The sequence below is a fragment of the Chiloscyllium plagiosum genome, unplaced genomic scaffold, assembly GCF_037043375.1.
Source record: "Chiloscyllium plagiosum isolate Xiang-an unplaced genomic scaffold, Cpla_swu_hap1 HiC_scaffold_3, whole genome shotgun sequence".
In the NCBI taxonomy this organism is placed as follows: Eukaryota; Metazoa; Chordata; class Chondrichthyes; order Orectolobiformes; family Hemiscylliidae; genus Chiloscyllium; species Chiloscyllium plagiosum.
Genome location: NW_028270141.1, coordinates 68,292,486 through 68,313,195, shown reverse-complemented (window position 1 = coordinate 68,313,195; position 20,710 = coordinate 68,292,486). Strand labels below are relative to the sequence as shown.

Here is a 20,710-nt window from a genome sequence, read left to right as displayed (position 1 = left end):
TTTAAAAAAGCAAACTGAACAGTTGAGATTTATTTCTAGAGGTTAAAATTGAGAAGTGGAGAGCTCATTTTAAAGATGTTTTGAAAGGTAATTCAACCACGCTTGGAGTACTGTGCATAGTTCTGGTCACTGTAATGCATAAAGGATATATTATGGTCAGAATTGAAGAACTGGCAATGCCAGGAGTGTGACAGTACATCTATCGGGGGCTATTGAGCAGGCTGAACCGTAAAAACTAAAGCAGAAAGGTGACCAAACCGAGATTTTCACTGTTATGGTAGAGTACGCATAGAGTGTGCTTTGACTTTGGATAGAAATAGAGAAATTGAAAATGTCTACTTTGTTAGAATCCCTACAATGTGGAAACAATTGGCCCAACAAGTCCATACTAACCTTCCAAAGTTTATCCCACCCAGACCCATTCTCCTACCCTGTTACTTGACATTTCCCCTGATTAACACACCTCGCCTACACATCCTGAGTCAAGTGTGTGGGGTGCTGGAAAAGCACAGGTCAGACAGCATCCGAGCACAGCAGAATCGAAGTTTCGGGCAAAAGCCCTTCATCAGGGATGAGGCTTGTGGGCCAAGGTCTGAGAGATAAATGGGGGCCGGGTTTATCTCTCCGACCCCAGCCCACAAGCCTCATTCCTGATGAAGGGCTTAACTTGCTCGAAACTTCGATTTTGCTGCTCCTCAGATGCTGCCTGAGGAGCACCACATTCTCGACTCTGATCTCTGGCATCTGCAGTCCTTACTTTTTCTACACATCCCTGAACACTACAGGCAGTTTAGCCTGGCCAATTCACCAAACCTGCACGTGTCTGGACTGTGGGAGGAAACCCACACAGGCTCTGGGAGAATGTGCAAGCTCCACACAGACAGTTGCCCAAGGCTGGAATCGAACCCAGGTCCCTGGCACTGAGAGGCAGTAGTGCTACCCACTGAGCCACCATGCCTTCCTGGGAAGGTTTTGGAAATCTCTCTCATAGGAAGAGGCTCAGGCAAATGGTATAACCGTTTAATGGGAAGTTCGGTTATCATGAGAGAAGAACAGAGGGTTATGATGATGATGAAGTGAGGACAGTTTGGGAGGGGTGGAGAAAAAAAGTTGGAATGGAGTATAACACTGATTGTAGACTGGTTAGACCAAACAGTCTGAGAGCTTCATCTTCCATATAATTATTTCTATATAGAGAGCCTGTAATTAGAAAATAACCATGCTGTGTTACAAACCAGAATAAGCTAAAGAAGGAGCTCTGACAAGATGGGACTAAAATCTTTGCCTTGAGTAGTTTTGAAGTCGACTTTAAAAGTACAAAATGGAAAGGTGGAGAGGACGTCCAATATGTAGGGCCTCGACAGCTAAATGCACATCCATGAATGTGGATTGAAGAGCATGGGGAAATGCTGAGACAACAGATTTTAACGTCTTTATGGTGGGTTGTTGGGCTGGGGAAGAAGGAAAGGCCCAGTTGAAGCTTAAACTGCTGACAGGGAGTGTTCCTGTAGGTTGGCGAGAAGGTGTCTGTGTAGTAGATTTTTGGGTGAGCAGAGGTTCATGGAGATTGAAGATGAGTTTGGAAGGCGAGCAGAGGAATTGCGGGACTCAGGTGGTAACTGACATGCATCAAAGTTTTGACATCAGATCCATACTGTTTTGCAAGGATTTTGTAAGAATTTATAAATTCTGTGTCCTATGATCTTATACTGCACAACCACCTTGAAAGAGCAGCGCTGCGTAAGCTAGTGCTTCCAAATAAACCTGTTGGACTATAACCTGGTGTTGTATGATTTTTAACTTTGTTGTGAAAGTGCTGCAGTATGGTAGTATTTAAATTTTGTTGCATTTTTTGCATCCATATTGCAAAATCCTCTGCACAGGATCCTACAACATTCTTGTTCAGAAGGAAGCCATTTAGTCCGTTGTATCTACTGGCTCCTGAAAGAGCTACCAAACTGATTGAGAACTGCACCCTAGCTCTGTAGCCCTCTGAACTTATCACTTTCAAAGACATCCAGTCTCTTTTGAAACCTCTTACTGAATCTGCCTCCACCACAGTCCCAGACAGAGTGCATTCCAAATCCTAACAACTGAGTAAAGAAGTTGATCCACCTCTTACTCCCAGCTATCTTGGTGGCAATTTGAACTTGTGAACCCTCGTTACTGACAGACCAACTAGTCGAAACAGAGTATACCCTTTACTCTGTCAAAATTTGTTAATCATTTTGAACACTTCAGTAAGGTCACCTCTTAATCTTCTCTTCTGCAAGGAGCAGATTATTGCTTTATGCCTGAATCATTTTTCCTTTCTTGCAGGAAGTAAAAAAGGATGCAGATGCAAAAGAGGAAAGCCCAGTGACTAAACGAGAAAAATCTGGAAACGTTGCCAATCTTGTACAGCGCATGAGTCATTTTGGATTCCCAATTGTTGGTTTACCAGTTCAACCAAAGTCTGTCAGAAGAAGTAAGTTACAGCACTTCAATGATTACTGATTGTAATTTAAGACAGTAAAGTACTTCATAGAAATAGTGATTATTACACTTTGGATACTCCAATAGCAAACTTAATGCACAACAGAGCGGTAAAGCACTAAACATGAAAACATAAGAAATAGGTGCAGGAATAACCATTTGGCACCTCACATCTGTCCTGGTGTTCTATAAGAGCATAGCTGATCTTTCCTGGATCTCAGGAATATGGTGGGTCATCATACTCTCAACTCCGTGGTGCTTCAAAAATCTATCCACCTCCTCTTGAAATACTTTCAGTGATTGAGCAGCCACAATTTCTGGAGTAGAAAATCTCTTTTTGCACCACAGTTTTAAATGAATGTCCCCTACTTTGCTATTTCCCTACAAGTGGAAAGATCTACTCAACATTTACACTTTGAAGCTCCCACAGAATCTTGCACATTTCAATAAGATTACCCTTCATTTCATCTAAACTGTCATGACTAAAGGCCTTATCTGTTTAGTCATTCTTGATTATTAACCTCTTCCTCGCAGTATTCGGTCTAGGTGAATCTCGTGAACAGCCTCCAGTGCCAGTACATCCTTTCTTAAATATGGAGGCCAAAACTGTACTCCGTACTTTGTGGTATCTCCAAAATCATGTGGAGTTGTAACAAGACTTCAAGCATTGAGCATTTGATTTTGTAATAAATGAATGCGGAATGCTGTGAACATTGGAACAAATCTCAGTAAAGCTTGACCAAGTCTGGCAACTTATGCCCAGAGATACACAGTGAGCATTTTATCTGGAGTGTGACTGATATAGTTTCAACCTATTAGATATGAATATATCCACATTCTTAACACTGGTTTTGCATCTTTTGGGCAGCATTCGCAGCCATTTCTGTAGAATATAGACAATGTGACAAACAAGAAACAGTACAGCATCGGAGCAGGCCCTTCAAGCCAGTGCCAACATGTTTTGCCCTTCCAAACTAAAATTAGTCTCATGTACAGGATTCTTATCCCTCTATTCTCTCCCTATTCTGATATTCATCCAGGTACAAGTTCCAGGTGCTACCCACACGTTCCAGATGTTTTTGAACTCTTCTCTGCATCATTTCCCAGCGCCGCCCCCCCCCCCCCCCCCCCCACACACACACACACACACACACACACACACACACACACACACACACACACACACACACACACAATACCATGTGACATCACCTTTTGTACCAGGCAGAGTTGGGTACTGCAGATGCTGGAGATCAGAGTTAAGATTAGAGTGGTGCTGGAAAAGCACAGCAGGTGAGGCAGCATCCGAGGAGCAGGAAAAGCACCGCTTTGGCAAAAGCCCTTCATTAGGAATTTAGCCCTAATGCCTGATGAAGGGCTTTTGCCCAAAATGTTGATTTTCCTGCTCCTTGTTTGCTGCCTGACCTGCTGTGCTTTTCCAGCACCACTCTAAGGTTCACCTTTATAGTACCATTCTGCCAAGAAGGATCTTGTCAAAGTAGTCATGATTCGGAGATGCCGGTGTTGGACTGTGGTGTACAAAGTTAAAAATCACACAACACCAGGTTATAGTCCAACAGGTTTAATTGGAAGCACACTAGCTTTCGGAGCGACGCTCCTTCATCAGGACAATCACCTGATGAAGGAGCGTCGCTCCGAAAGCTAGTGTGCTTCCAATTAAACCTGTTGGACTATAACCTGGTGTTGTGTGATTTTTAACCTTGTCAAAGTATTTACTGAAGTCCACGTAGACGACGACAACTGCTTTTCCCTCATTAATCATCTTTGTTACATCCTCAGAAAACATCATCTAGTCAGTGAGGCATGATCCCCCTGCACAAAACCATGCTATCACTAAAATCTATACACATTTGCTTCTAAATGTGTATAGATAGTGTCACTGAGAATCTTTTCCAATAATTTCCCGACTACTGAGGTGAGGCTTACAATCCTGTAATTACCTGGATTATCCCTGCTACCCTTCTTAAACAATGGGACAACATTAGCTATTCTTCCATCCTCTGGGACCTTACCTTTGGCCAAAGATGATACACGGATGTCTGTTAATGCTCCAGCAAATTGTTCTCTTGCCTCCCTCAATATTCTAGGATAGATCCCATCAGGACCTGGGGACTTACCTACTTTTGAAATGCACAACACCTCTTCCTTTTTAATAGCAATTTGGCTTAGGAATTCAATACTCCCTTCCCTGATATCATCCTTCACTAATTCTTTCTCTTTGGTGAATGAGTACAAGAAGTGTTTGTTTAGGATCTCACCTACCTCTTCTAGTTCTACACACAGATTCTCCTTTGTCCTTGAGTGGGCCAGTCTTTCCCTGGCTTACCCTCTTGCTTTTCATACTTGCATAAAAAGCCTTCAGTGTCTCTTTAATCGTATTTGTTACAACTTTTTGTGACTTCTTTTAGCCCTTATAATTCCTTGTTGAAGTTATTTCCTATTTTCCTTATATGCTTCAAGGATTTCATCAGATCCCATTCTCCTCGACCTTGTGTATGTTTCCTTTTCTCTTTTTGATCAAGTTCATAATGTCCCTGGTTTTCCAAGGTTCGCATAACTTGCCATACCTCTCCTTCATTTTAGCACGAACGTGCTACTCCTAAACTCTTAACAACTCTTAACAACCATTTATGTTTACGTTTGTTTCCATGTGGCTTTATGTTTAATGGATTTGGCTTTTAAAAAAAATGCCACTCTTTTAAATATCGCCCACCTCAGTCAGGCTCACTATCAACTAGAGGATGTGCCAATTTTGATTAAGGATAATCTTGGTGTAACGTACCAGCAATATAAATTATTTTACTTATGGCATATTGCTGCTATTTGTATTTCAGTCATGTACTATGTCAGCTGAAATTGACCTGAGTGACTAGAAGCAATGATCCAAGTCATACTTTTCGCTGAAAGTCAGTCCGAGTACCTACTTGTGGTACATGTTGTAGTTTTATTATTTTCCAGTGAAGTTTTCATCTATTGGAGTCAAGTGGTGAAGAGTAGAAGTGAAGTGCTTTGCTGCTCTTTCATGTGCGAGGGGCGACTGGGTGTTTTAACCAGAGGGTCGTCATGTCTCAGGAGCGGGGAAAGGTTGAGAAGGAGACACCTTTATTGTAACCTTAGCTGGTGTAGGAGTTGAACCCATGTTCTGGGCATTACTCTGCATTGCAAACCAGCTTTCCAGCCAACTGAGCTAACAGACTAACTGAATGGGCAAATTACATTTTAAGCTCACCACTGTAAAATTATCACCACCCTTTCTGCTTCCCTCAATAGAAAATCTGGAACAAGCAATAGTTTGGTTGTTTGAAAATCTGAGGGATTGTTGATGTTTCATTTAATCTAATTCAGTTGAGAATGGCAGCCATAGAAAACACATGTTTCACTCAGTAGCCATCGTGAACTGGAATAAATTACAGTTTTGTTTATGAGATGACACTGACTGACTTTCAAAGTCCATGACATGGAAAAACTATTAATAGTCAGCAAGGACCAAAAAATGCAGGAATTTTATTTTCAGAATTATTTTGCTCTGTCTTAATTGTAATTGAAGCTTAGGGCAACTCAGATACTCTGATTTACCAATCTGAATTGCTGCAGTGGGCAAGGAGACCATTTAGCTCATCTTGTCTGCACTGACACTTCAAGAAAACATTGAGATTGTGTTAATCTCCTGTTTCCTCCCCATGCCCTTGCCCGCTATTTCTATCCAAACAATCATCCAATGTCATCTTGAATGTCTCGATTGAACTTGCCTCCACCACACTTCCAGCCAGTGTAATTCATACCTTAACTAGCTGAATAACCGTCTTGTTGTCTCAGATCAACATCAATTCTTCTGTATGTCACTTTAAATCGATGCCCCTATCAGCCTCGTTCCTTTAACGATTGGAAGCAGCATTTCCCTACCTCCGTATTTACTCTATTCAGCCCATGCATGACTTTGAACACCTCTGTCAAATCTCCTCTCTACCTTCTTCCCAAGGAGAATGGTTCCAGCTTAGTCAGTCTATCCTCACAGCTGAAGTTTCTTACACCTGAGACTATTCTTGCAAATTACACCTGCATAGTCTCTGCATTCTATCTTTGCTGTACTGTGGTGCCCACAAATGGGCACATTACTACTGCTGAAATTTAACAAGTGTCTTACGCTCCTTGCTCTTGTATACAATGCCTTTATTAATAAAACCAAGGAAACCATTGGGGTCTATGATTTCTCACATGTTACAGGTCGACTGACCTGAGGTGGCTTGACTCAAACTTTAAACTTGACCTTTCTTACTCACTCACTTGCTCACTTTAATTTCTTAGTCTCATAGTTGCCACCCTTTCATTAATTTCACTTTCCTCCCCTTATTCTAATTTGGCTACCTTTTATACTAAGATATTATTTTAGCTCTTTCTTGAATTGTACACATTTGTAATTTACAGCTGTTTACTACTGGCAGTTCCTAACAGCCAATTAACTCAGGTTTTCTCTGTCACTCTAATTTTTTTCCAGCTCACTGCAGACAGGTTGCAAGCAGTTGGATAATGTGTGCTCAAGGTGGGATCCATTTATGTTAGACCCCGACCCCAGGTTTTTTCGTAAATACTTCAGGGCTGTTTGAGTCATTGTTGTGGCTGCTAATTTGCATAAAATGACCTGTAATCAGAATGGATAGATATTAGGCAATATATTTTAGTTGTTGATATGCAGAGGGACCTGGGTGTCTTTGTGCATGAATCGCAAAAGGTTGGTTTGCAGGTTACTAAGAACACAAATGGAATATTGCCCTTCTTTGGGAGGGGGATGGAGTTTAAAAACTGGGAAAAATGTTAGCTTGGGGAACTATCACTACTTTATCAAACAATGGCAATGAACCCTTAATATGGCAGATTGTGTCTCATTTTCATGTTTCACTTGAAAAGTGTCAGTTCTGATTGTGCTGTCCTCCTCCGTGTTATATTAAAGTATTGAACTGAGTTTTGATGTGTGTAACAGTATTGATTCATGTGAAGAAAACTTATATTTTTGTATATAATTCTCTCTGGAAAGTAGAGTATAGATTCTTTGGAACAATAAAGGCATACATGATCATCTTGACCTATTACTCATTGTTTTCTTTAAATCTCATCCTGTTCTCCTTTGTCCTGCTTAGACTTCCTTTTGAAAACCTAAGACAAACATGTCTATTTATGTGTTAGTATTTGCATGTCATCCCTGAGGCAATGTTTGAACATCTATGCTCTACAGCAAGTACAGTGATGAATGCTTATGATGCTGAGGTTTAATGAGAATCATTTGTTTTTAATCTGCAGTGACTTCTGGTTACCATCATTGAGACCTGGAGCCAAAAATTTGTTAAGTTTAATGCAAGAAATATGAAACTATTCTCTGATTTTTACGAGCTCCAACACTCCTCAATCTATTATCCTATCTGTTTCTGCAAGATAAATCTAGCATTATGAAGCTTTGTGAAGTGCATGTCCGAATAGTCATTTTGTTGCGTGTCTTGTAGGTATAAAGCCGTTTCTTTGCCTTAGATTAGCCTCCTCTCTTGTTACCTGTTAGTTCTGTGGAGATCTTTATGCTCATCTTATATACCAGGATAGGACAGCAAGTTTTCCTGGTCGTTTCCTCATAGTATAAGGTACGTATAGTGATTAGCATCTTTGCCATATCATTGTTGAGCAGAGGGACCTGGGTATCCTTGTGCATGAATCTCAAAAAGTTGGTTTGCAGGTAATTAAGAATGCAAATTAAACATCATCCTTCCTTGCTAGAGGATTGGAAGTTAAAAACCAGCAGCTGTGTAGGATTGGCAAAGAATAAAGGCATTAAGGGTTTGATGAGTGGATAGGTAAGTGGGGCTGAGTCCATGAAAAAAGATCAAGCCACGATCTCAGTCATAGAGATGTACAGCACAGAAACAGACCCTTAGGTCCAACTTGTCCATGCTGGGCAGATATCTGAAATTTAATCTAGTCCCATTTGCCAACACTTGGCCCATATCCCTCTTAAACCCTTCCTATTCATATATCCATCTGGATGGCTTTTAAATGTTGTAATTATACTAACCTCCACCGCTTCCTCTGGCAGCTCATTCCATCTTCTGCGTGAAAATGTTGCCCCTTAGGTCCCTTGAAAATCTTTCCCCTCTCAGTCTAAACTGCCCTCTAGTTCTGGACTTCCCGAACCAAGGGAAAAGACCTTGTCTGTTGACCCTATCCATGCCTCTCGTGGTTTTATAAACCTCTATAAGGTTACCCCTCAGCCTCTGACAGTCCAGGGAAAACAGCCCCACCTATTCAGCTTCTCTCTATGGCCTCAAACCCTCCAGTCCTGGTCTGATTTACCATTCCAAAATGCAACACCTTAAATTTATCTAAATTAAGCTCCATCTGCCATGCCTAGGCCCATTGGCAGATCAGATCAAGATCCTGTTGTACTCTGAGGTAACCTTCTTCCCTGTCCACTACACCTCCAATTTTGGTGTCTTCTGCAAATTTACTAACTATGCCATCAATTTATGTAAATGGCGAAAAGCAGCGGATTCAGCATCGATCCTTGTGGCACATCACTCATCACAGGCCTCTAGTCTGAAAAGCAGCCCTCCACCACCACGTTCTACCTTTGAGCCAGTTCTATATCCAAATGGCTAGTTCTCTCTATATTCCATGAGATCTAACCTTGCTAACCAGTCTGCCATGAGGAACCTTGTTGAATGCCTTACTGAAGTCCATATTGATCATTTCCACTGCTCTGCCCTCATCAATCATCTTCGTTACAAAAAACTCAATCAAGTTACTGAGACATGATTTTCTTGTTGAATGGGGGAGCAGGCTTGAGGGGTCAGATGGCCTATGCCTACTCCTGTTTATGTTCATGTTCTAAGTGGCCTGCCTATTCATATGAACATATCTTTCAATTCCTTCAATGATCTGATCTTTCCAAACCTCTACAATGTTTTCCAATAATCTTTGGTGCACACTGCCTGTCATAGTAGCTTTGCCAGTCAGTATATTTAACTAATTACACAGTGCATGCATGCAGTTTGGTCTTGAACTGGAAGCAGCAGACAGCGGATGTGTGTCTCAGCAAAAAGTGAAGCAATTTAGCTATGATTGTTAATTGCAGCTTATGAGCACTTAAAGATCAAAGTCAATTCACTTAAATTCCTGCATACAATTACAATTGAGGCTGTATTGTGTCTTTTTGGAGAATATAGATTGTGCAATGTGAACTATATTTTGTAACTTTTAATATTCTGTGATCACTGGTTATAAATTGTTTCCAGAATTGCTTGTGTAGCTGTAAACTGAATCATTGTAATATCTCAGTTTGTTTGTCTTTACAAACTGTTGATGCAGTAAGACTGCAGTCTAGTCTTGGATGATCATCTGTTGCTTGCTAGATGTTCTTGAAATATTCTGACTGGAGTGACATATTTCTGATTTTTATTGGACAATTATCAACATTTTGGGTGCTTTCTAATGATCATATTGGATGTTAAGTATGTGATGAGATAGATTAGACATGCGATTAGATAAACATGAGTTGGTTTGGGTTGACATCCCACCTGCTCTAGTGGGAATGTATGTAATAACATGTCTGAAAAAGTTGTTTAGGAAATATCTAAATGTGTGTAGGAAATATCTAAGTGTGTGATTAGTATGCTATTGCGTTGCTGGAGAATGCTATTGAATGAGGTGTGGATATTGTGATTTTGATTTCATATATGTCTTTAATATATCGGATTAAGTTGCCAGTAACTTTTGGCAATCAATAAAGTCTAATTTGATGGATTGTTTTGACAAAATGAAACTAAGCCAGAGTTTGTTTTACTTCTGTGTGTATGCACTCAATAGATTGAGCCTGGAATATATTTAAACAAAAACCACTCTTATTTGAGGCCAGCAACTTTCTATGTGAAGGATGCATTTTTCATAGCATTAATGGAATCCTATTGGAAGCATCTAAAATTTTATGTAATTTTAAGTTTGGTGACCATTCGGCAAAAGTGAAGTAATTGGTATTGCAGTTGATTTGAGCCAATTTCAATTGCCTTTGGAATCTTTATGCATAAATGGACATTTTCAGGATGAGTTACTTTACTAGAACTTACTATTGGTTCTGTAGCTAATTCTGGCACCACTACATTTTATTGTTCATCCCTAGTTGCCCTGAATAGGTTTGCAACTACCTAAGCAGTTGTGTAATTTATAAAAGAGTTTTCTGGACCACTCTGGAGAAGTATAGAAATAAGACCTTGTGCAAATGAGATTATGAACAGAAAACTGAGAAGAGGTGACAGATTCCATTCCTTCAATGATGAGAGTGATTGTCTTCCATCATTTCTGGCAACTGTTGTGTACTGAGAGCGCACTTCAAATTGTCACCTTTGCCTGAGTAATGAGCAGTAATTAATCTAAACTATATTGTTTCAACTTAAGCGCTGTGGACCATTTGTAGTATTCAACAGCTCAAAATGTTTGCACATGTTGGCCAGACTTGATACATGACTAAAAATGAACTTCGCTGAGTAATATACCCACTATGTTACAATTAATTCATGAACGTATTGTTTAAAGTAGCCCAAATATGTAAAGCTGTCATGTACAGCATTATAAGCAAGCCTTTTGTCCTTTATTTAAACAGCTGCTAAACAAAATGTGATTTTAATAATCTCTTTGACTTGTTTCCATGAAACCGACTAGTGGGATTCCTTCAGAGAGATTCAGGTGAAGACTGATAACACCATGGGGAAAACTAGACTTCCCTGCATGCCTAAAGCTTAAAGTAAAGCAGTAAAAGATAAACTTTGATTAATAATTTAACGGTACATCAAATTTGACATAAGTACAGAAAAGAAATGACAAAGCAAGAATAAAGGACAAAGAAAATAGATTTAAAATAAAAAAAATCCATGTTATAAACCTATGTAGTAAAGTGCAGTCAAAGGAAGGGTTGAGTTGATTAGGGACCTAAGAGGATATCATATGGACAGAGAATGTTACTGATGTACTAAATGGGTTTTTTATACCAGACTTCACAAAAGGATGCCACCAGTGGCACAGTCAAGGAAGAGATGCTTAAAGATTGACGTTTCTGCTTGAAAACTGCTAATCGGTCCAGATAGGATGCACCCCGTGCTGCTGAGGGAAGTAAGGCTAGCAACTGCTGAAACTCTGACCAAAATATTCAGTTCCCCTTAGATTGGTTCCATAGGACTAAAGATATGTAAATATTATGTCTGTTTTAAAATGGGCGGAGGAGTAAGTCCCAAAACTACAAACCACTTAGTTTATAGTTGATGAGGAAGATTTTCAAGACAAAACAAAAATTGAAGTGGAAATATGAGTTAATAATGATAACAACATGATTTACTTGTTGGCAAGTTCTTTTTGGTTATCTTGATTTCTGCCTTTGAAGTCAAGGAGAGTTTGTCATAGGTAGAGTCCGCTCTGATAAAACATGGCAGTTCTGCACCTGTGCGATCCTGTGTTACAAGAAAATTGCATAAGAGCAGTGCCATTTAAACCAGTGGGGCTGGATTGCTAATAGCCAATACAGTTCAGGAAAATTCGCATTCCACAAATAATGGTCTAAATACTTCAATCATGTTAAAGCTAATTTGCGTTGAAGAAACACTCGTTATCGCAGAACTGACTGTAGTGTTATTGATGTAAATGTGAACTTTTAAAAAGTAATGTATTACAGATTTATATGAAATAAATAAATAAATGAAACCCCTGGGATTAAAGTTGCGGTGTCTGCTCAGGTACAAAGTTAGCTGAAGAACAGAAAGCAGAGAGCATCGTGGCAAATAATTACTTACCAGATCAGAGGGCAATGTGAAGTGATGTGACTTCTTGATCAGTTTTATTCAGCCTCTTGTCAAAGGATAACCCCCTCAACCCAGGGATTGATTTTTGTGAACTTTTGTGTGCCAATTTAAATTGATGTGTATCTTTACTTAAATATGGAGATCAATATTGCTTACACTATCCCAAATATGGTTGCACTAAACAGTGGCACTGCAACATGCTAGCTTTGTATTCCTTTTATAAGCATACCCAAATCTCTCTCCGCAGTTACAGGTTCCATGCCTTTATTTAAAAAAAATCTACTTTTCCATTCTTGTACAATGAAAAATTCCACTCTTTGCCACATAATGACCCATCTCCCATCATGTTGCCTACTCAGATAGCTTGGCTATCTTTTTATAACATCTCTGCCCTTCCCAGACATTATCTGTCATCTAGCTTCCCAGTCTGATGAGGTCCTTGATCTGGTTTTTAAAACATTCCGCTAACCTTAAAAAGCTGCTTCAAATGGTTGTTTATTTTATCTCCATACCTTGGTAGACTCTTGCTCAAAACTACCTGAGGCCAGCTCTCTCCTCATAACTGTGTAACTAGGTTCAAATGTAAGATTCTTGTTTGTGACTGGAGCAAGTTGTATTCGAAGCTAAACCAGATTTAATGATACACTAACAAAACGCCAGAGGAAGAATTGGCAAACTCGTGAAGTAGGTCAACATGTGACGCATAAAGTTTAATGTGAGGAACTGGGAAATGATACATTTCGGTAAGAAGAGTATGGAGAGACAATGTAAAAACACAATAAAATTGTGGGGTTATGTGTATACAGTTGATTGGCACTGGAATATTGTGACCAATTTCTTGGCATCATGCTTTTGGAAGTATTTCAGGGCCTTGGTGAGGGTGCAGAGATTTAATAGAGCAATGCCAATGGTGAAAAGCTTAAAGTGGAGAGCTAAAGGAAATTGGGATTTTTGCTCTTTTGTGTAGAGAAGACCAAAGGAAGAGGCTTGGAGTGAAGTGTTCAAAATTATGAAAAGAATCACGAGTAAATAAGGTTGAACAGTTTCAGGGACAGAAATGTTGGAAGAAAATTCAAGGTGACATGAAGACTTTTGTATGGTATATTCTGATGATGTGGAATGAATTGCCCAAAATAATGGAAGAAAGTTCCATTATAATGTTCAGAAAGCTGATTGGAGAGATACTTGAGATGGAAAGATTTTGAAGGCTGTGGGCAAGGTAGTGAGAAAATTAGGTGTATCCTGTCAAGAGCTGACATGAATGTGACTGTTTTCTTTGTTTTATTATCCTGGGATTGTCCAACTTCGCATATAATAATTGTAGTATTTGCAGATGTTTTCCTGTTATTTTAGTTAAGAACAATCTTGGCTCAAATTCCCAAATTATTTTTGGCCAGTAGATAAGGTAGACTTATTAACTGCTAAAAATGTAATTGAAACAAAATGAGATATTTAATAAAGGGAACATATGGGACATGCAAGGATTGGTACTAGGACCCTACCTATTCATACTCCTGCACTTCAGCCCTCACCACCTCTCTTGTCTCCTGCAGTGGTGAAAGGGTTCCCCTTGTCCTGACTTACCATCCCACCAGCGTCTACGTCCATAGGATCATTAGCTGGCCTTTCTGCTAGTTCCAATGAGATGCTGCCATCACCACGCACACACTCCCCTCACCTTCTGTGGAAAGCATTCCCTCCGGGACACCCTGTTCTTCTCCTTTACTCCCAACACCCTGCCACAGCACCTTTCTCTGCAACTGCAGAAGGCATAGCACCTGTCTGTTTAGTTCTTCACTCCTCAGTATCCAAGGGCCCAAACACGCGTCCCTAGTGAAGCAATGCTTTACCTGCACTTGACACAATCTCATTAATGCACTCCCTGCTCAGTGTTGTTCCCTCTACATTGGGGAAACTAAGCATGCAGTGAGTGACCACTAGGAATGCCTGTATTCTGCCTGCAAAGACCCTAAATGTTCAGTTGCCTACTGCTTGAACACATCACCCTGTTCCCTGGCCAACATTTAAGGCTCAGTCTTGCTGCACTCCTCAGTCAAAGCTTAGCACAAGCTGGAAGACAAGCACCTAATTTTCTGCTTGGGAACTCTGCAGCCTTCTGGACTCAATATAGAATTCAACTCTAGGGCTTAGGCTCTGTCATGTCCTTAACTCAACCCCCACATGCCGGACCTTGTTATCATGTAATCTACTATTACACACTACCCGTTGTTAGCCACTAACAACCCTCATTAATAGCTATTCACCCTTCTAGTTAGTTTGTCTGTCTGTGTTCTTCTCTCTCGGGGTGGCACAGTGGCTCAGTGGTTAGCACCCCTGCCTCACAGTGCCAGGGACCCGGGTTTGATTCCAGCATCGGGCGGGTGTCTGTCTGTGTGGGGTTTGGACGGTCACCCCATGTCAGCGTGGGTTTCCTCTGGCTGCTCCGGTTTCTTCCCACAGTTCAAAGAAGTGCATTAGTCAGAGGGAAATGGGTCTGGGTGGGTTACTCTTTGGAGGGTCGGTGTGAATTTATTGGGCCAAAGGGTTTGTTTCCACACTGTAGAGTATCTAATCTAATCAAATCATCTCTTTGGGGTCTATCCCCACCTATTGTTTATTTTTTACCCCAACCCCACACCTTGACTTTTGCATATAAACCAACATTTTCCAAGCTACCATCAGTCCTGAGGAAGGATCACTGGACCTGAAATGTTAACTCTGATTTCTCTTCAGAGACACTGCCAGACCTGCTGAGCTTATCCAGCAATTTCTGTTTTTATTTGCCTAGCTATTCACAATTTGTTAATGATTTAGATGAGGGAATTCGACGTAATATGTCAAAATTTACAGATGACAAAAAGCTAGTTGGAAGAGGGATTATGAGGAGGATGCAGAAATGTTAGCATATGATTTGGGCAGGCTAAGTGGGCAAATCCAAGGTAGATGCAGAATAATGTGAGGGTATCACTTCGGTAGCAAAAACAGGAAGGCCGATTATTACTTGGATGAATGAAAATTGAAAGAGACGAACGTTCAACAAGAGCAGGATGTCCTTAGCACAATTGGCTGAAAGTAAGTCTGCATGTAGGCAGTAAAGAAGATAAAGTGTATGTTGGCCTTCATAGTGGGAGGATTCAAGTAGGGAAAGAAGGATGGCTTGCTGCAGTTAGAAAAGCATTGGTGAGACCACACCTGGAATCGCATGTGCAGTTTTGGTCTCCTTTATCTGAGGAAGGACACTGTTGGTATAGAGCATGTATACTGAAGGTTTACCAAATTGATTCCTGGGATGGCAAGGCTGATATGAGGAGAGATTGAATCTCATAGAAACCTATAAAATTTTTAAAAATTCAAAAGTGAAAGCTAAGAGTTAAGAGGTGGGTAGAATAAAGGAAAACGTAAAGGTGTTTTTACATATATTTACAACTAGAGAATAATTGTGAAAGAACAGAACCTATTAGAAATGATAGAGATAGATTCAAGATGGCGGCATGGGGACTGTAAGCCTTTCTGCTCCAGGCAGGCCACATTCTTTTCTTTTCTTCTCTCCTTTTTGTCTTTTTCTATTCTTGCCCCTGATGTTAGGGGGAGGCTGGGAGCAGTGTGGTGGTGACTGGAGTGGGGACTTGTGGCTTCTTTAGCCCACTGCGTGGACTCCTGGAATTGGCTGCGGGATTTTGGCTGCAGTGATGACAGGAGTGGTCAAGAGCAGGGAACTTGTACAAGTCCTGGAGCTATGTCTGGGACCCAAGACAATGAACATGAAGTCTATTTAAGTACTTTCTATTTATTCTTTTGTACCTCAATGGCGACACAATACTTTTTTTTCATTGTGTCTCCCTCAACATAAGTGACAAGAAAGCTCTTTGTCCATCCTTTTTTTTCTTCAGGAGATGTCAGCACAGTTTGCATTGGCCTTCACAATGGAAAAGGACACTGCAGGTGTCGCTATCAGGCTGGAGCACTCTGAAATATTAGAAGAAATTTACATAGAGACAGGAGGTACTAATGCATTTAGCAGCCATTAAAGTGGATAAATCTACAGGCCCAGTTGAGATGTATAAGAGACTGTTAACTGAGATGAGGGAGGACATGGGGGAAGGGCTTGGCGATAATTTTTCAATCCCCTCTCTGGCCACAGGTGAGGTGCCAGAGGAGTGGAGGCCTGCTAACACTATCAGGATGCTTTTAGGAAGTGATTACAAATAATTACAGGTCAGTCAATATAACCATAGTGGTGGGAAAGCTATTAGAATTCTGCTAGGCTGTGCTCAGAGAAACGTGGATTTACCAGGGGTAGTCAGCATGAATTTAAGGGAAAGTTGTACTTGAGAAACTTGATTTGACGTTTTGGTGGAACTAACCATAAGTGTTGACAAGGGTGCAGAGGAGATTCATCAGTATGCTGTCTGGGCTGGAGAATCTGAGATTGAAGTTTAAGTAGAAAGACTGGGATCGTCTTGGAGCAATGAAGATCGAGAGGGGTGTGTACTATTATAAGAGAAATAGAGGGGGTGGATTGGAAAGAGCTTGTTCCAAGAGTAGATTTTGGGGGTGGAGTATAAGAACACAAATGTTCTTATACAAAACCCTAGTTAGATGCACTTGAAACACTGAGAAGATCTGGAGACCACACCTTAGGATCAAGATACTGGCTTTGAAGGGCATACAATGTAACTTTATCAGAATAATACCTTTACTTCAGAGGTTAAGTTATGAGGCGAGATTATATAGGCCTGTTTTGTATAGAATTTAGAAGGCTGAGGGATGATCTGATCCAGGTTTTCAAGATAGTAACAGCAAAAGACAGGGTAGATAAAGATAAACTAGTGGAAATAATTTGAGACTGTAGAACTGGAGAGGCTGGTATGAGAATTGCTAGTCTAAAAATTAATGTCAAACAGTTCAGTATTGTAGGGTTCTGGTTTGCAATCAGTTATTTTCTGATTTTAAAGTGGTTGGAAAATCCCTCCGATCCTTGTTTCTAGATATTGGACTTTTTCTAGGGAATGGGAAATGAGGAAGGCAGTAGACAGGTGCTTCGGGGCAAAAGAATATAAATTAAATACTGAAGCTAAGTATAATACAAGAGATCCAGTTAAATGCAATAGACATTGAAATTGACCCAGTCAGCTACACTGAGGATCGTAATACTATTAAATGCACTATTAACTGAACAAACACCATTACAACCTAAAAACAGCAGTTTTAATTGCAGGATCTTGAGTCAGGCTTCTGACCCTTTGAGGCCCCAATGCACTGTTACCACCCGCCTCCCCACTAGCTAGTTTGGAGCTTTGGGACCTTTAGGAGTTTGAGTTCACCATTGAGGAAAGCAGTTTTAAAGTGTGCCCGATTGTTGAGGTTCTAGCCGTTGATTCTCTTCGTTCGGAACAGGCAGGTGTTTGGAAGCAGTTGTTTGGACAGCATTTGGTTGACGTCCTCCTCTCGGAATGTCCATTGTTTTGATGATGCTCTTGGTTTGGTTTTCCCAATTAGCTTCTTTGTTTGGCCTCTGTGGTTCTTGGTTCCGAAGCTGCTTGGGGTGAAAGCCTGTGGGAAAGCAGTTTGTGCAGAAGCTTGTTGGGGGGGAAAAGAAAGGTGCTGTCCCAGGTGGGATCGGGCTGCCAGTTATATCGACTGTACCCTGTTACCACCCCTCAAATCTGTGTTGTCCATTGTGTATCTGGTGTTTCTTTTGATATAGATTGGTTTCCCGATCATTAAGAGTAAGTGTGAATGGATTTCGATTGAAGTTGAATGTCCGGTATGTCTGTAGGCCCCATACTGTCTGTGCTGGGTAGCCCAAGGTGTAAAAACTGTCTTGGGCTAGAGCTTTGTTAGTGTCCGTTGATTATTCTTTTGGAGAGGAGGTATAGAATGGAATTCCAGGCGAAACAATAGTTCCAGACAGAAATTTCCTTTCTCCTGGCTCTACTATCTCTTTGCTGCAGCCTCATCAGTCCAGGGTTTTGCCCAGTGTTCCGAAACGGGATAAGCCCCTTTGCTACTTTAAAGCTGACACACAGAGAAGCTCATCTCGCACTGTAATCTGTTAAATTTCAAGAGGCAAAGAACTATCCCAGATTTCACTATTTAAAGTAAAAATTAACAATTTTATTCTTTAAGACCAACAGATAACATTAAAACCGCTATTTATAACTCCTTTCTCTTAAACTTATCTTTTGCCTCCCACTCTACAATACTGGTCCAATATGTTAAAAAAAAACCTGATTAAGAATTAAAAAATAAAATCACATTTAAAAGCCAGTCAGCTTTGCAGGTTTTCCTTGGTAGGTTTTCAGTATTTTAGTATTTTAGATTTTGGAAAAGTCTAGAGCCTTATCCAGTGACTTAGATGATGGGAATTTTTGCTTGCTCCTATAGGAGAGAGGTTAGGGAGCAGTTCTGCATACAGAGAATGGTAAAGTTTGGAACTCTAAATTTGTTAATTTTAATTCTGAGCTGGATACATTTTTGTCAAAACAATGTATTAAGACACATAGGCCAAAGGTAGGTATATGAAATTAGGATCTCATCGAATGGTGGAACAGGCTTGAGGGGCTGAATGGACCACTCCTGTTCCCATGTTGGGGTCAAAAACCACAGGATTTAAGACCAGAGGCACAAGATTTCAAACAGAGTTCAGGAGAAGTATTTTCAAGTTTGCTGGCAATGCCACTGATGGGTCAGATCTCAAATAATGGTAAGACAGAGTCATTGAGTGTTTGGAGGCATGGTGTGAACATAACAATCTCTCCATTCACATCAGCAAAATGCAGGAGGTTGTCATCGACATAAGGAAGCTGAGTGGTGAACACACCCTGATCTGCATCAATGGTGCTGAGGGAGAGATGATAGTGTCAAATTCCTGGGAATGATGATCACCAACAATCTGTCCTGGTCCACCCACATTGCTCTGATCAAAAAAGCAAAACAATACCTCTATTTCCTTAGAAGGCTAAGGAAAGACACTTACCAAACTTTATACTGAAAGCATCCAATCCAAATGCATCCGAATGTGGTATGACAACTGGTCTGCCTAAGACCATAAGAAATTACAGAGAGTCATGATCACAGCGCAGTGCATCCCGCAAACCAGCTTTCCTTCTATTGCTGCCATCTGCACTCACCGCTGCCTTGGGAAAGCAGCCAATATCCTCAAGCCCCTGTCACCCCAGTCATACTCTCTCTTGTTCCCTGGATGCTGCCTGACCTGCTGCGCTGTTCCAGCAACACATTTTCAGCTCTGATCTCCAGCATCTGCAGACCTCACTTTCTCCTCGAAGATTTTAACCTACTGCGAATCCTCTTACAAGGATGCCTTCCTTGAAGAAACTCTCTTCCTCCCTCTACAAAGATTTCAGTGAGTCCCTCTCTCACTGCACACCCCAAGTCATCTCCTCTGCCACTTATCGCATTTCCAACGCCCCTCCCCCAAGTCCCTCCTCCCTACCTTTTAACTTAACCTGCTGGACACACTTTCCTCATTCCTGAAGAAGGGCTTATGCCCGAAACGTCGATTCCCCTGTTCCCTGGATCTGCCTGACCTGCTGCGCTGTTCCAGCAACACATTTTCATACTCTCTCCCACCCTGTTCCATCACACAGAAGATACAAACGTTTGGAAACACGTGCTAACAGATTCAAGAATAGCTCCTTCCCCACTTATCAAACTTTTGAATAGACCCCTCAAATATAGAAGTTGATTTCTCTCTTCACTTTCTCTGTAGCTGGACCACTGTTCTGCATTTTGTTCGAGTCGCCTGATGTATTTGTGTATGATTTGATCTACTTGAATAGCATGAAAACAGTGTGTTTCACTCAATTTCAGTACATGTGACAATACCAAATTGAATCACTCAGAATGGATGCAAGTCCAGAACTCATTGGAAGAGTGGTTGAGTCAGTAATTCTCATACCAATTAACAAGTACTTAGATGTGGATGTGCATTGCCATAGCTTCTGGGCCTTTGGGCCAAGAGGTGGAAAATGGACTTAGTGTAGTCAGAACTTTATTGACTGATGTGGACATGATGGGCTATAAAAAGCTGTAAGTCTACAATATTCTGTAGAGAGGTTCAAATGCCACAATGGCAGGGAGTGAAATCTGAATCTAGTTAAAATCTGGAATAAACATCTGGTCTAATGGTGATCATGTTATCATCTACGACTGTCCTTTTAGACAAAAAGCCCATCTCGTTCAGTAAGGTCCTTTAGAGAAGAAAAACTGCGATCTTTACCCAGTCTAGGCTACATGTAACTCCAGACTGGCAGTAATGTGAATGACTCTTACCTGCCCTTGAGGAATTATGGGATGGGCAATAAATGATGGCCTAACTGGAGATGTCCACCTCCCTAAATACTTTGAAAAACTGTTGTTTTCTAACA

At 40.8% G+C, this 20,710-nt stretch overlaps 1 protein-coding gene across 7 annotated transcripts in view; it reads left to right on the top strand.

Annotated features, from left to right (window-relative positions):
- The window catches only part of cd2ap (CD2-associated protein), a 242,843-nt gene that overhangs the window by 124,286 nt on the left and 97,847 nt on the right, over window positions 1-20,710 (top strand). For all 7 annotated transcript variants that reach the window (XM_087980127.1, XM_087980120.1, XM_043683183.2 and 4 more), the window contains one exon: window positions 2,320-2,467. In XM_087980127.1, the coding sequence (XP_087836253.1) occupies window positions 2,320-2,467 (148 nt within the window). The remainder of the gene's footprint in view (window positions 1-2,319; window positions 2,468-20,710) is intronic.